The following is a 12,608-nucleotide window of genomic DNA, read 5'->3' on the forward strand; positions in this document are numbered from 1 at the left end:
CCATCAAGCACCGTGCACTCTAGAGCTTAGCCCACCTAGAGTGGTTGACGCCTGCTACACCGGCACCAAGCCTTTCCCCCCTGACACCCGCCCGCCCGCCCTGTCCCCTACCCGCCGGCCCTGTCACCCACCCGCCCGCCCGTCACTTATTCTTGGTCGCTATATTTTCACACATTCCTGACTTCGCCGGACCACCGCGATGTGGTTACCGTCTCCACGCTCCTGAGCATCTCCACACCCTGGAGCATCTCCACACCCTGAAAGCACCTCCACACCCTGAGCACCTCCACACCCCTGAGCACCTCCACACCCTGAGCACCTATTTCTTCCTTGAATTCCACTAAAACTACCGGTAGTGCCAGAAGCTCGAAGTCATCTCAACAAGCTATTGGTACTCCCAAGGTCAATAGGAATTCTATGAGGAATTTAGATATTTTTTAATGGTCTGTAGAACCTCATTACCATTAGTTACTTGGGGGAGTTAATGTTCGTGTGTTTTATGTCTCACCTTAGCGACAGGGCGTTGTGTGTGTTTGTTTTAGTCTGTGTGGTTAAAATCGTTCACCTAGTTGTGGGTGTGTATGTTTGACTGCTGGTTTTATGTGGTTGTCAAAAGATTTACTATAGGGTTTTGGGTGGTGTACTATTCTTAAGTCTCTGATGGCCGAGAGTTGAGAAAGCTGAATAAGTGATGGTCTCTTGCTGTAGGTCGTGTGGAGGGGAGGTGTACTGTCCCTCACATAACCGAACCTAATCTAACCTAACCTAACCTAACCTAACCTAACCTAACCTAACCTAACCTAATCTAAAGAAATTTATCATCTTGGTACAACTCATTAGTATTTTGTTAATATTTAAGATAAAGGTTTTAAAGTATTGCAGGAATATACGTGTTTGTGGCAGCTTTCAAGATAGAGGTTAGTAAGAGTTGAGAAACCAGGGTGGCCGAGGCTGTCAACACAAACAGGGCTCATAAAAGGTGGGGGGAGGAGCCAGAGATACTTAGGAGTGAAGGATAAAGAGTGGTGAAGTAATACCAGACCCGGCAGTACCACACCACCTCACTCAACTACTTGTTAGGATCAGTCCAGAGGGTCTGTCAACATCATCTATGCAGAGATTAATGGCTGGCTTCCTTTACTACACTAGGGGGAGTTTTAGACTAAGCTACACAGTGTTTAGTAATATCTGGAAGAGTTAAGTTCTCATCTTCAGTATGTCCTTATGTAAGAGGATTTTCAATTTAATGTAACTTAATTCTGGGGTAGACAGTATACCGTTTGAGCAGTGGTGTGTTATGTTTCAGGCCTGCCCAAGGTATGGCCCCGAGGACTGTTGAAAGTAACTCGCTAGACTGTGGTGAAATAACATAATAGGAAATGTTTTTGTGGGTGACTATTTGAGGCGGATTTGGTCGATACTGTAGATGATATTTTTATTTAGTTATTGTGTATCTGTGTGTTGTAGTGTAGGTAAGGACCATTCAGGAGTCTGTTTACAGGTTGTGTTAGTACAGTGGTCGGGTCAGGAAGATTATCAATTGTTCACCTCACGAGACTCTATCGTAACATACCTTCAGGATTTTATGATTGGTATTACTTGTGTGTGTGTGTGTGTGTGTGTTCCAACCTGTTACCCCCTGACGCTCTACACTTACCAAACCGGAAAACAGACATGCTGTATCTTATCATCAGCAACAGGTAATGGCGTCATGCAGTAAGGAGCCTTGGGGGAAACTTTATGATACTTGAAGCAGAAATATTTGTAAAGGTCTTTTAATTTCGTTACTTTTCATTACTTTTTTATTAATAAGTATTGTAAGATGGAGGGAGGAGGGTGGGGGGTCTGTGAGTCTTGAAATATGACTGCACAATGGAAGGGGTGGTGGCGGGGGGTGGTCTTTAAACCCAAGTGATTCCCAAGTGGTCCCCATTTCCTCATCTACCTCAGGTAAGACCCCTTGGCTGTATCCATCATCCACACTACCGAGCCTACAGGGGTGTGGGAACCTACTTCACTCACTGTGTGCCTGAAGGGTGGAGGGAAGGTAAATTACTTTAACATATGTCCTTTCACTTCCGTTCTGGTTAAAAATGTATTATTATTATTATTATTATTATTATTATTATTATTATTATTATTATTATTATTATTGTTGTTGTAGTTAATTTTATATCTGTTGTTATTGCAGATGTATAATATAAATCACCTGGGTAATGTATTCAAATATTGCAATACTAACCTGACCTACCCCCCTCCCCCAGGTAGTGTTAGGGTGGTTAATCATCTGGTGAAATAAGCTGGAGTTCCTAATCTACAGGTGATCCACAAAAAAAAATAAATTACAGGTACAAACACCCACAAAAGTCGTGTGCCCTCTCTTGAACTATGAACTGAGATTCAGAGTCGTGAATCAGAAGCATCTATGGACTGCTTCGGGTTCACGATTCTGTTTATCATTCCTGAAACAGCTAGAGAGGCAACAGGACTTGTGGGTGAGTACTGTATGTTATATCTTTTAAATGCCTTCTCTGAATACTGTCACCATTAATCTGTTTGGGTATTATTTTCGTTTTCATCTTGGGAATTAGTTACGTTAGGTTGGATGTCTAAATATAGGGATGGCTGAAACTAAAATAATACCAATTTTATTGATGGAAGTTCTACCCTTGTGATTTAACGAGAGGTTGGCGCGCGATGACTAAAATCTGGCGTCGTGTTGCAGACTGGTGCTGAGCTGCGGCGAGTAACCTGGTGTTGGCGGTGGTCTGCTTCCTGGGATGGTGGCGTCGCTCATGATGGGTTCCAACACCACCAACACGCTCCTCCAGCAGCAGCCGCCCTTACCCCGCCTCACACACCACCACAGTAACGCGTCAAAAGATCTCGATGCTTCTGATTTATCCACCACCCAGCACTACCTCAATGTACGTGACTCAAATCTACAAGAAAACTCCAATCAACTCTACCAGAAAGATAAGTCACATAACAATAGTCTCAAGATGCAAGATGGTGAGAGGAAAGAAACAGAGGATAATGTTTCTCAGATTAAGGAGGAAACAGAGATCATAGAAGAGACTAAGGAACAGGAGGAGAATGTCAGCAGACGTCAGGAGCTTTATCAACTACAAGGTCAGGAGCAGGAGGAAGAAGAAGGTTGGGAGGCTGGAGAATGGCCTGGTTCAGATGCGTTGTGTCAGGGAGCAGCCTTCTTCATCAACTTGGTCACTGCTGGGTCGGCCATCACAGTAGCCATCATTGCTTTAGACAGGTGGGTGAGCAGGTCTTTGTATCAGAAAGTATAATATTGAAGTTTTTCTTATATTGTGATGTTACTGTATTGAGTAGCTGGCTGTTCTACATTCATAAATCATATTGTTAATTTACTCTCATAGGCTGTACTGTATTATTTTATTCAATTCAGGACAGTGTATAAGTTGAGGAAAGGGACGTCGCTATTTCTTGATTAGAATGTGTGTGGGTGTTTTAAGTATGCACGTGTGGGTATTTTAAGTATGCATGTGTGGGTATTTCAAGGATGCATGTGTGGGTATTTCAAGTATACATATGTGGGTATTTCAAGTATGCATGTGTGAGCAGGTAATATACACTGCAGTCATACTAAAGTTTGCAAATTCATCTTGTATTTATGGAAAGGCAGTACAGCAATTAATGGTACTTTATGCAACATGGACACTAGGAACATGATAAATTTCTATTGTTTTAAGTTGTCCTTGTTATCACAGGTACTTGGCCATCGTTCGACCAATGGTGTACGGGCTGATGGTGACTGGTAATAGGTGTTTGCTGATGCTGGCCTGGTGTTGGGTACAGGCACTGCTAACAGCCCTTCCGCCTCTCCTGGGATGGGCCAGGTACATAACTTTTTATTTTTCTTGTCATTTAAGTTAAGAATCATCATTATTCTTGTGAACTGTTAATGTTCTTTTGTGTCGAGATTCCCCAAGTGTGAAGTAACTTTGATATAATATTGTTAAAGTGTATAGACGTCATTCATCCACACGTGGCAGATCTTGCCATTCATTTTTTAACTATTTCTCAACTTGTCTTTATTTTAATTATTCATCATGATTGTGTTCTGTGAGAAGTTGTGATTTTGATTTAGATATTATCAATACAGTAAGCAGGTGTGGTCAGCATTCCATTAAATCCAGATATGAAGAATGTTATAATCTCTAACTAGATCTTGAGGATTTTCCCATATTTCCCCCCATCCACAAGTCTTAATCAGGTGTCCCTATTTCCTGTTACAATCTTCACCTGTTATATCATTATTAATAGTAAGAGTAAGATACCCGTACTGTGTTGTAATGTAACATTACTGCGCTCACCTAAATGACACAACACAGCCACATACATTAGGAGGTCTTCAGGTTCCAATGGGACAATATAGCTGTTTATTTATACTGTAGCTGTGTGCCATGAGGTGGGTGATGACATAGTGTACTGTATTGTCAACCACTGTATCTAGGGGATGGTAGGGATTAGTCGATCTATTTCCTATACAGTTGAAAAATACAGTATCTAAGGATATTCTTGTGGGGATATTTCTTGTTTTGGGGTCTTGAGGAGGACCACAAGTGATTCATTATATCATCTATATGCCATGTTACTCTCAATAGACATCACAATTAATTTCATTTGTAAGTTTTTGAAACGTATTTTATAACCATGATAGACCAACCGCCCAAATGGCTAATAAGCTGATAAGTGGTTAAAGAAATGGAATAGCGTGACACTTTAGCCATAAAGTATAGGGGGTCAAGTCCCCAGATCTCACGACTGTCCTTCACCCCTTTGAAAAGATCCTTTTTGGAGTGTGTGTTCTCGCTGCCTGTTTATACATTAAGGACAGCTGAGTGTTACTTGAGGTTTTGGAACTTATACATGGTGTTTGTTCTGCCATGTAGCTTTACGTCTTAGCTACACACTACAGTACGGGTATTCTTTTAGAATTGTAAGATCCGATTTTGACTGGAAGGGCAATTACACTGTATTCTGTCCCAAGGATTAATAAGCTTGTTAAATTACAGGTCACTTTCTGTCGTAAAGTGGAAGGACAGAAGTCAATCCTCCGTTCTTGTGTTGGCAGGTATGAGCATCGAGGACCTGAGGGACGGTGTGGGGTGGCGTGGAGCAGCTCCCCCTCATACACCGCTGTCTGGGTCATCACTGTTTTTCTCACTCCTGTCATTATTATGCTTGTCTGCTACTATTTTATTCTTCAGGTTAGTTTCCTTATTTCGTCATGGTTGGCATTGGAAATACAGTGTCACCTTTATCAAATTTTATGAGTCGGTACTATTCCTTCATACACAGTACTGTCTACATCAAGGTCTCATCCAACATGGGTTTACACAACACAGATGTGATTACTGTATACTGTACACTAAATAAAATGCAGTGGTTGATGTAGTTTTCTGGACAACTGGCCAAGCACAGCACACAAACACTAGCCATGATGTTTCTCACTAGTTGCTGGTGCCCATTACCCCTCAGTCTGCCTCACACCACAGCAAGGTTGTGTCCATCTGCCCACTTTTCCTGTCCAGGAACTACTGTACAGTATGTTGCTATTTTCCCGAGTGCCCTTCACTGCAGTACAACACTGAAATATAAAGACTCTACAGTTCTTTTCAAGTAATGGTGCAGGCAAGCGAAGAAAGGAAGATTATGACACTAGCAGAGAAAATAATTATTTTAAACAAGCTCCATGCAGATGTCAGTGTGGCAGCTCACAGCAAGGAATACAATGTGGACAAGTCCACCATACAAATAATACATACAAATCATTTGAGTAAGGAAGATATACTTACCAGTGTAAAGGCTAACATGCCTGTAAGTGGTACGAAGGGTTTCAAGTTCCCAGGATCAATGACCAAGTGAACTGAGGCAGATGAGACCTCAAGCCATTAACTTTGCCCCCAAGTTCATCATCACCATAAGCACAACATCACTTCTTTGGATAGTACATTAAAAAAATACTTGCTATATTTTTATTACATTAGAATATGTTGTCTTCCTCAGCCAGGTTCCACTAAACCTACTTTCCCAAAAACAATAGTTTTGGCAAATACTGTTTTCATGGAGCCTAACCCCTGTGTTGGAAAAGACCTCGGTGTAACCATCACTCATTGTTCTTCTCACTTGATCCTTTTCTGCTGTGAATCAAATTGATTATCTTTAACATCCCTGAAGTACTTTGTTGTTAGTGTATGTCATCTTCTTTTGCAGGTGTAACGTACAAAATGCCGAAGAATTCATGTAGGAACGGTACTTGGATCCTCCTCTCCACCAATCACTCCAGACCCTTCATCCATCTGTCTTGATGGTCCTGTGCTCCAAGACAGTTTGGAGCCTCCCTTGGAGAATGGATCAGGTGTTCCACCAGAGTGTAGGTTGAGTCATCTGCTGGGAAATGGATCGGGTGTTCCACCCGAGTATATGAAGGTCATCTGCTGGTAAATGAATCAAGTGTTCCATTGGGAAATGGTTCAGGGCCAACACTGGGGAACACATCAAGTCTCCCGGTGAGGAATGGTTCAGGGCCTCACCAGATGAAGAGTGCTTGCCCGATACCCTGGATGTTCTCGTAGGTCAGCCCTGCCGCAGCCGTAGCATCTCTGGCATGAACAGGGTATGTGCGTTATTGTTGGGTGTTTGTTCCTCGTGTCTTATTGTGTGTGGCAGCTGGTAATTGTTAGTAATTTGTTTTGTATGTGGTGTGAGTTGAGGATGAGTGTGCCATGTGTTGCAGATCAGTGAACCTGGCACCACATCCCATGTTCCCAAGAGGAAATTTATTGTGGGAGGTCACTCTCCTTCTGCCAGGTAAGCCTAAAAGAGTAATTGTAACAAATACGAGTTTGTGGCATGTCAGTCAGCTGATGTGTGCATTTTTGTGTGAGCTGCAAGTAATTTTCCTTGTAGATTATGATAAATATACTATATGTCATGTTGTAACAAGAAATAGATCTATTAATGCTTGACTCTTATTGTGCTAATAGGAGATGGACACTTTGTAGCTTATTGGCACATGAGGCACCATAATTATGCTTTTGGAGATCTTTTCTTGTATATTGATTAGATACTGTACTTGGTGTCCATAAAAGATTCAAACGTTTATCTTCTCACCAATCAATAACATAATAAACATGCAGTTCCCAGCAGACCAAAGAAATCTGCCAGGGACTTTGTTTTCTCCATAAAGTTGACAAAACTTTATTGGACTAAAAACTCAGATTGATGGCTGCAGTTGTCACAGTCATCAGAGATGGACACGGGTGATGACAGAGTATCACCAGCAATAAATTAAGAGGTTACACAAACAACTGACACATTAAGTTCTGATTTGCTGCAACTTGTTTATTTTGTTCTTGATTTACTGAAATGTTATGGAGTTGTTTAAATCTTTTATAGACACACCGTCTTCTACTGTTTGAGTCTTGTTTGATAGAAATATATTTACTGTGCTCAGTTCCCCTAGTGAGGTATGAGATGCTTGCTATGTATTGCTTAACTTTTCTGAGAGCACAAGTGTATCTTACGTGACAGTAAACCCTCACTATATCACTCTTAGGGAACTTGTTTTTACATTGCAGTGGTGATTGAATTATTATCTCTAGCTGGCCCTCACTATAGGGAGTAGAGTGCTTTTAGTATAAGGGTATTTTCTGAAAAGTGCAGTAATAGTTAGTATTTTTCTAATTAAACTCCAACACAGATATAAAGTCTACATACTTAAGAACACAATAAATCTTGTTCTTGAAACTTTCTCATTTATTAAGATTACATGTTTCTAAATTCTGTACTCAATACAGTACTGTACTTTACAGCTGAAAGAAAGATGTTTTGTCTTTATTAAGTTGAATTTAATGACTGTATGGTACTGTATTTGCCAATGAAAATTAATAAATGCAGTCATATGAATTAATTGTTGGAAACAATAAGACATACAGGCCAGAACTAAACTGTGATTGGGTCCAGGAGCTCTGGAAGAAAGGTTTAGGGAACACTCTGCAAACTGGTGCCAGCACTTCCACACCTCACTTACCAAGAGACTCTAAAACATTTACAATAGCCAAGTTTATACCACAGTAGGGCAAGGGATAATTTAATAAGGGTTTATGATCAACTTAAAGGGAATTACTTGGTCAAATGTGCATATTTGGAACTATCATATCTTGGGGTCACAGCCTCAAGTTAAGGAAGCTAACAACATAGAAAACTGTTACAGCTAACTTGGTTGCTGTTAGCTTATATGGAACTCTTGGGTAGTCTGCCAGAGAATGTTGCAACAGCACCAAATGTGAGCTCATTAAGTCTGGTCTATACCAACACTGGCACATGTTCAGGTGATTTAGGTACAAATGCTTATATGTTTTGCCAACAGTAAATCAGTTGGCTGATTGACAGTGATGAAGTAGATAAACAAATCAAAAAGACTTTCATTGTGAATAATCCTCATAACTGAGGATGTAAGAAAGTCACTGAATGGTGTACTTAAAAAATAACATTCTACCTTTATGGGAGGAGAGCAGAGATTGTGTGTGAGACAGTGTGGGTGGTGTTTTGTGTGTAGTACATTACGTCCCATTTTGTTACTCCCTCCGACCTGTGGAGTGATTTGTAATAACAGGAAGAGTCGCCCCCAAAGTCTGTATCTTCTGCTTTGTTTTCTTGGGTCTGCTGCCATTTGTTTCCTTTGCTGCCTCACCTCAGGTTGTCAAAATATCTTTTCTTACCTCCTGTTCACCAGTTTGGTAGTGGATGACAAGGAGCATGCTCCTGCTATGGCCAACACAGCATTTCTAGCTTTCAATTGTTTGCTGACAATAGTGTTCAGAGGTGGAGGTGGTGTTGACTGTAATGTGAGTAATGTGACTGTTTTGTGGCAACTGTTGGGATACATTACCAAGATATAGTGTGGGCTTACTGTACTTTGCTTACCTAGCAAAAAAGAAGCATAAATTTTTTTGCATGGCTCATGTGTATGGCATAAAAAATATATTTTAAAGTTTTGTTTCCTGGGAAAGTAAACTTTTTTTTTTTTGTCCAACTATAGATTGTACAACGAATTAACTCTACCATTTATTTAACCATGGCCTTCCTTTGACCGTCTCAATGACAGAAGCAATATCTCGATGAGACCGTCAACAATAAGGAAGAAATTAAGTTTAGGAACCCGTAAACCTTCCTGGAGCTGGGAGGCTTCACCAGCTAAGGGTTTCAGGTGAGTTAATACAAAATCTCTTTATGTACTGGGTATTTGTTCTCACATTGGTCACTAAATATATAGATTTCTGTAGATTATTAGTACACAAAACATGTAAAGTCAGTCTAAAGATGTCCATCAGCAGTCTTCTGAGAGTTTAACATGTTTGAGTGAGTGACTTTAATTCTTTAAAAAATATATTAATGATTTTATATGAAAAAAAATCGATTACAGGTTTTCTTTGTTTATGACAGCTTTTTAAGAGCCAAATTTGCACATACAGACAGACCCCGAGTTACAAATGCCCGACTTACGAACGGGACCCCAATATATTCATTGCCAATATCTTTTAAGAAAAATCCCATGTTACACTACTTTTTATTGTTTAATATCCCTTTATTCACAGTATTTATATTATTTGTTATATAAGGGATATAATTGTTATTTTATATGGGCAGGGTTGTGAGTTAAGCTAACGTAACCTATGTAATTAACACTGTTCCAACTTATGAACAGATCAACTTACAAACAGGGTCCAGGAACATGATCCATTCATCACTTGGGGACTGACTGTACAATGTTAACTTTTAGTACCCAAATTTCACTTATACTCTGCTAAAGTTTGCACATATACTGATACCCACCATTTTTTTTATACCTGTACCACACATAATGCATTAGGGAAAAAATCCTCTTGAACATAAGAAAGTACAATATCTTGAACTTGTAGTGTAAGGACTTTGGTTCCACACTTAGACAACTCCTCAGGAAGATAATCTTATTGTAAATCAAGGGACACCTGTACTGTACATAAAGGCTTATTTATTGCTATTTACTATCAATATTTGTTAATTTATTTTATGTATTAAGGTGACATTACATAATTATTGAATAATATATAGGTAGTTAGTGTTTTATCTTTATGTAATTTGATTGAGGTGGTTATGGTAATCCTGGAATATAAATTAATTCATGTGGAAGAATATAATCTGGGGTAGGAATAGACCACCTGCAGATACCACAGCACATTGACAGCAACATGGAGACACGTACATTTAATTGATGAATGATAAGAGACTTGGATAAATAATCACAGGTATTATTCATAAAACCTGTTTTATTTATTCATGCTATAGTTTATAGTACAGTACGGGTAGTTGTTGATATTATGGCTATTTGCCCATTGTAACAACAGGCAGCATCTGGCATAAGTTACCTCAAATTATTGGTTTATTTTGATCATTATTAATTTCAAACCTAAGTGGAAACAACAATAAAAATTATTAATATAAATAAATTGAATCAGATAATAATTCTGTATAAACTCAGTACTTATGACAGATGTTCTCAAGGCTCACTACACAACACAAGTTACAGTGATGGCATTCTCACTCACATTTCCACACCTCTCAATTGGTAATAGACTGTATTTAAGGTATTCGTTTAATTAAAGTACACATATAACGATTATTGTCTTTATTTTGTTATTTAGTAAGTAAAATAGAGATTGAATACAGATAGTGTGAAGGACAGAGTGAGTGGTGAAGAGTTGTGACAGATCGTTGGGTGAGAGTGGATAGACTATGACAATATTTAGATGGGATTGTCAGTAGTATTTGTTTTCGACTCATTTGAACACTTCCTTATAATAATGATATGATGATGATGATGATGATAATAATAATAATAATAATAATAATAATAATAATAATAATAATAATAATAATAATAATAATAATAATAATAATAATAAATACTCCATAAAATTACAGTACAGTATCATACAATGACTGCATCATTAAAACATTGTGCCAATCTCCCAACACCTGCTTTAATGGAACAAGTGCTAGTACCATTAAGCTGGGATTTTTAATGGAACAAGTGATAGGTCCATCAAGTTCTTTTGTTAATGGAACAAGTGCCAGTGCCTTTAACTTTTATTTTAACACAGAAGGAGATTATTTAGTACCATATCTCTCCTCTTTTAAACAATACCTATACAATATATCATTAATGACTTAACCACACATTTGTTCCCTTCTTACAGGACAGTGTGTGTGGTGGTTGGGACACATGTATTCACCTGGGCCCCTTACTCTGCCGTGGCTATAGCAGAGGCTGTGTTAGGCCCGGAGCGCCCTCTCTCGCCCTCACTGGGTTACGGTGAGTGTTGCTTCCTCACTGCCTTGTACTGTACGGTGAAGCTTACATATAACGGACTTCTCTCTCCATATAATCCATTACTTTGGGGTTTACAGCTAACTTAACCTCGCTATAATGGACTTTCATCTCTATATAGATCGTTAGATGGGGTTTATCCTAACGTATCCTCGATATAATGGACTTTCATCTCTATATAGTTTGTTAGGTGAAGGTTTTACTGTATACTACTATTTTGTATAGTGTTACATACATACCCTAATATAATGCAGATAGGCTCCACAGTACATAACCCATGAATATAACTTAAATCATAGGGAAGGATAAGCACCAGTAAATTGATTGGACAGTGATGCTTATCTAACCTCTCGTAGAAGGTTCCTGTACATCTGCCACAATTTTGACACTTGAGCTCTGTAGCTTTATGGTCCAACTTGTTTAACTTGCGAGCCTCAAGCTGTAACTTAATGGTCGAGAATTAAATTGTGGCAGCTGTGTTAAAAATTGTCATGGAAATCCCTGGTCTTAATAGTTATAATTGGGGTTAAGTCTTTATGTTAGGGACAGTTATCTATTTGTTGATTATCAGTAAGAGAATGACTATTGTATCATTTGATGTGCTGTAACTCAACTCTAAAGTGATATAATGCCTTTTATTATCAGGTAACATCAACAATGCTGCTCTTCACAGCTAGTGTATTCTATCCCATTGTGTATGGGTTGTATAATAGGAGCATAAGAAAGGAGGTGTATATGTCCCATGCTTAGTCGGGACCGCCCGGTGAGGAAGCTGCCCCCGTCGCACCTCCACACTACACTCCAACACAGGTACTGTTCCGTGACCTTCTGTACAGTGTAACCAAGTCTTATTCAGTCAGACTATTTTTCCTATGAACTCATGTGTTCATCATGGTCTTCTGTACCTCTTTAGTGCTCATTAAGGAGATTATCACAATATTAATGAGTTATCCTGCTAATAATGCCATAATCTCTGTAACATCTGTCAAAGATGTTAATGTACCTCATTGATATTATTTTTCGTGATCAGTGATTGGGAATTATTTAGGAAAAGTAAAAATAATCTCAGACAGAAATAAAAATAATAAATATAAAAGAAGACAAGCATAGGAGGTTCACAGCAGCCATTATTGTAACAGGTAGGCTGGTAATATATTGAAGAGTGTACAGTATTAAAAGTTCTCCCCCTACAGGA

The 12,608-nt window shown here is 39.1% G+C and overlaps 1 protein-coding gene across 1 annotated transcript; it reads left to right on the forward strand.

Annotated features, from left to right (window-relative positions):
- Window positions 1-2,664: 2,664 nt before the first annotated feature.
- Window positions 2,665-5,330, forward strand: LOC121869575. Its single transcript, XM_042371001.1, has 3 exons — window positions 2,665-3,271; window positions 3,747-3,875; window positions 5,114-5,330. The coding sequence occupies exons 1-3, from the start codon at window positions 2,781-2,783 to the stop codon at window positions 5,313-5,315; spliced, it is 822 nt and encodes a 273-aa protein (XP_042226935.1). The 5' UTR covers window positions 2,665-2,780; the 3' UTR covers window positions 5,316-5,330.
- Window positions 5,331-12,608: the final 7,278 nt, after the last annotated feature.

This window comes from Homarus americanus, unplaced genomic scaffold, assembly GCF_018991925.1.
Source record: "Homarus americanus isolate GMGI-L3 unplaced genomic scaffold, GMGI_Hamer_2.0 scaffold23578, whole genome shotgun sequence".
Classification (NCBI taxonomy): Eukaryota; Metazoa; Arthropoda; class Malacostraca; order Decapoda; family Nephropidae; genus Homarus; species Homarus americanus.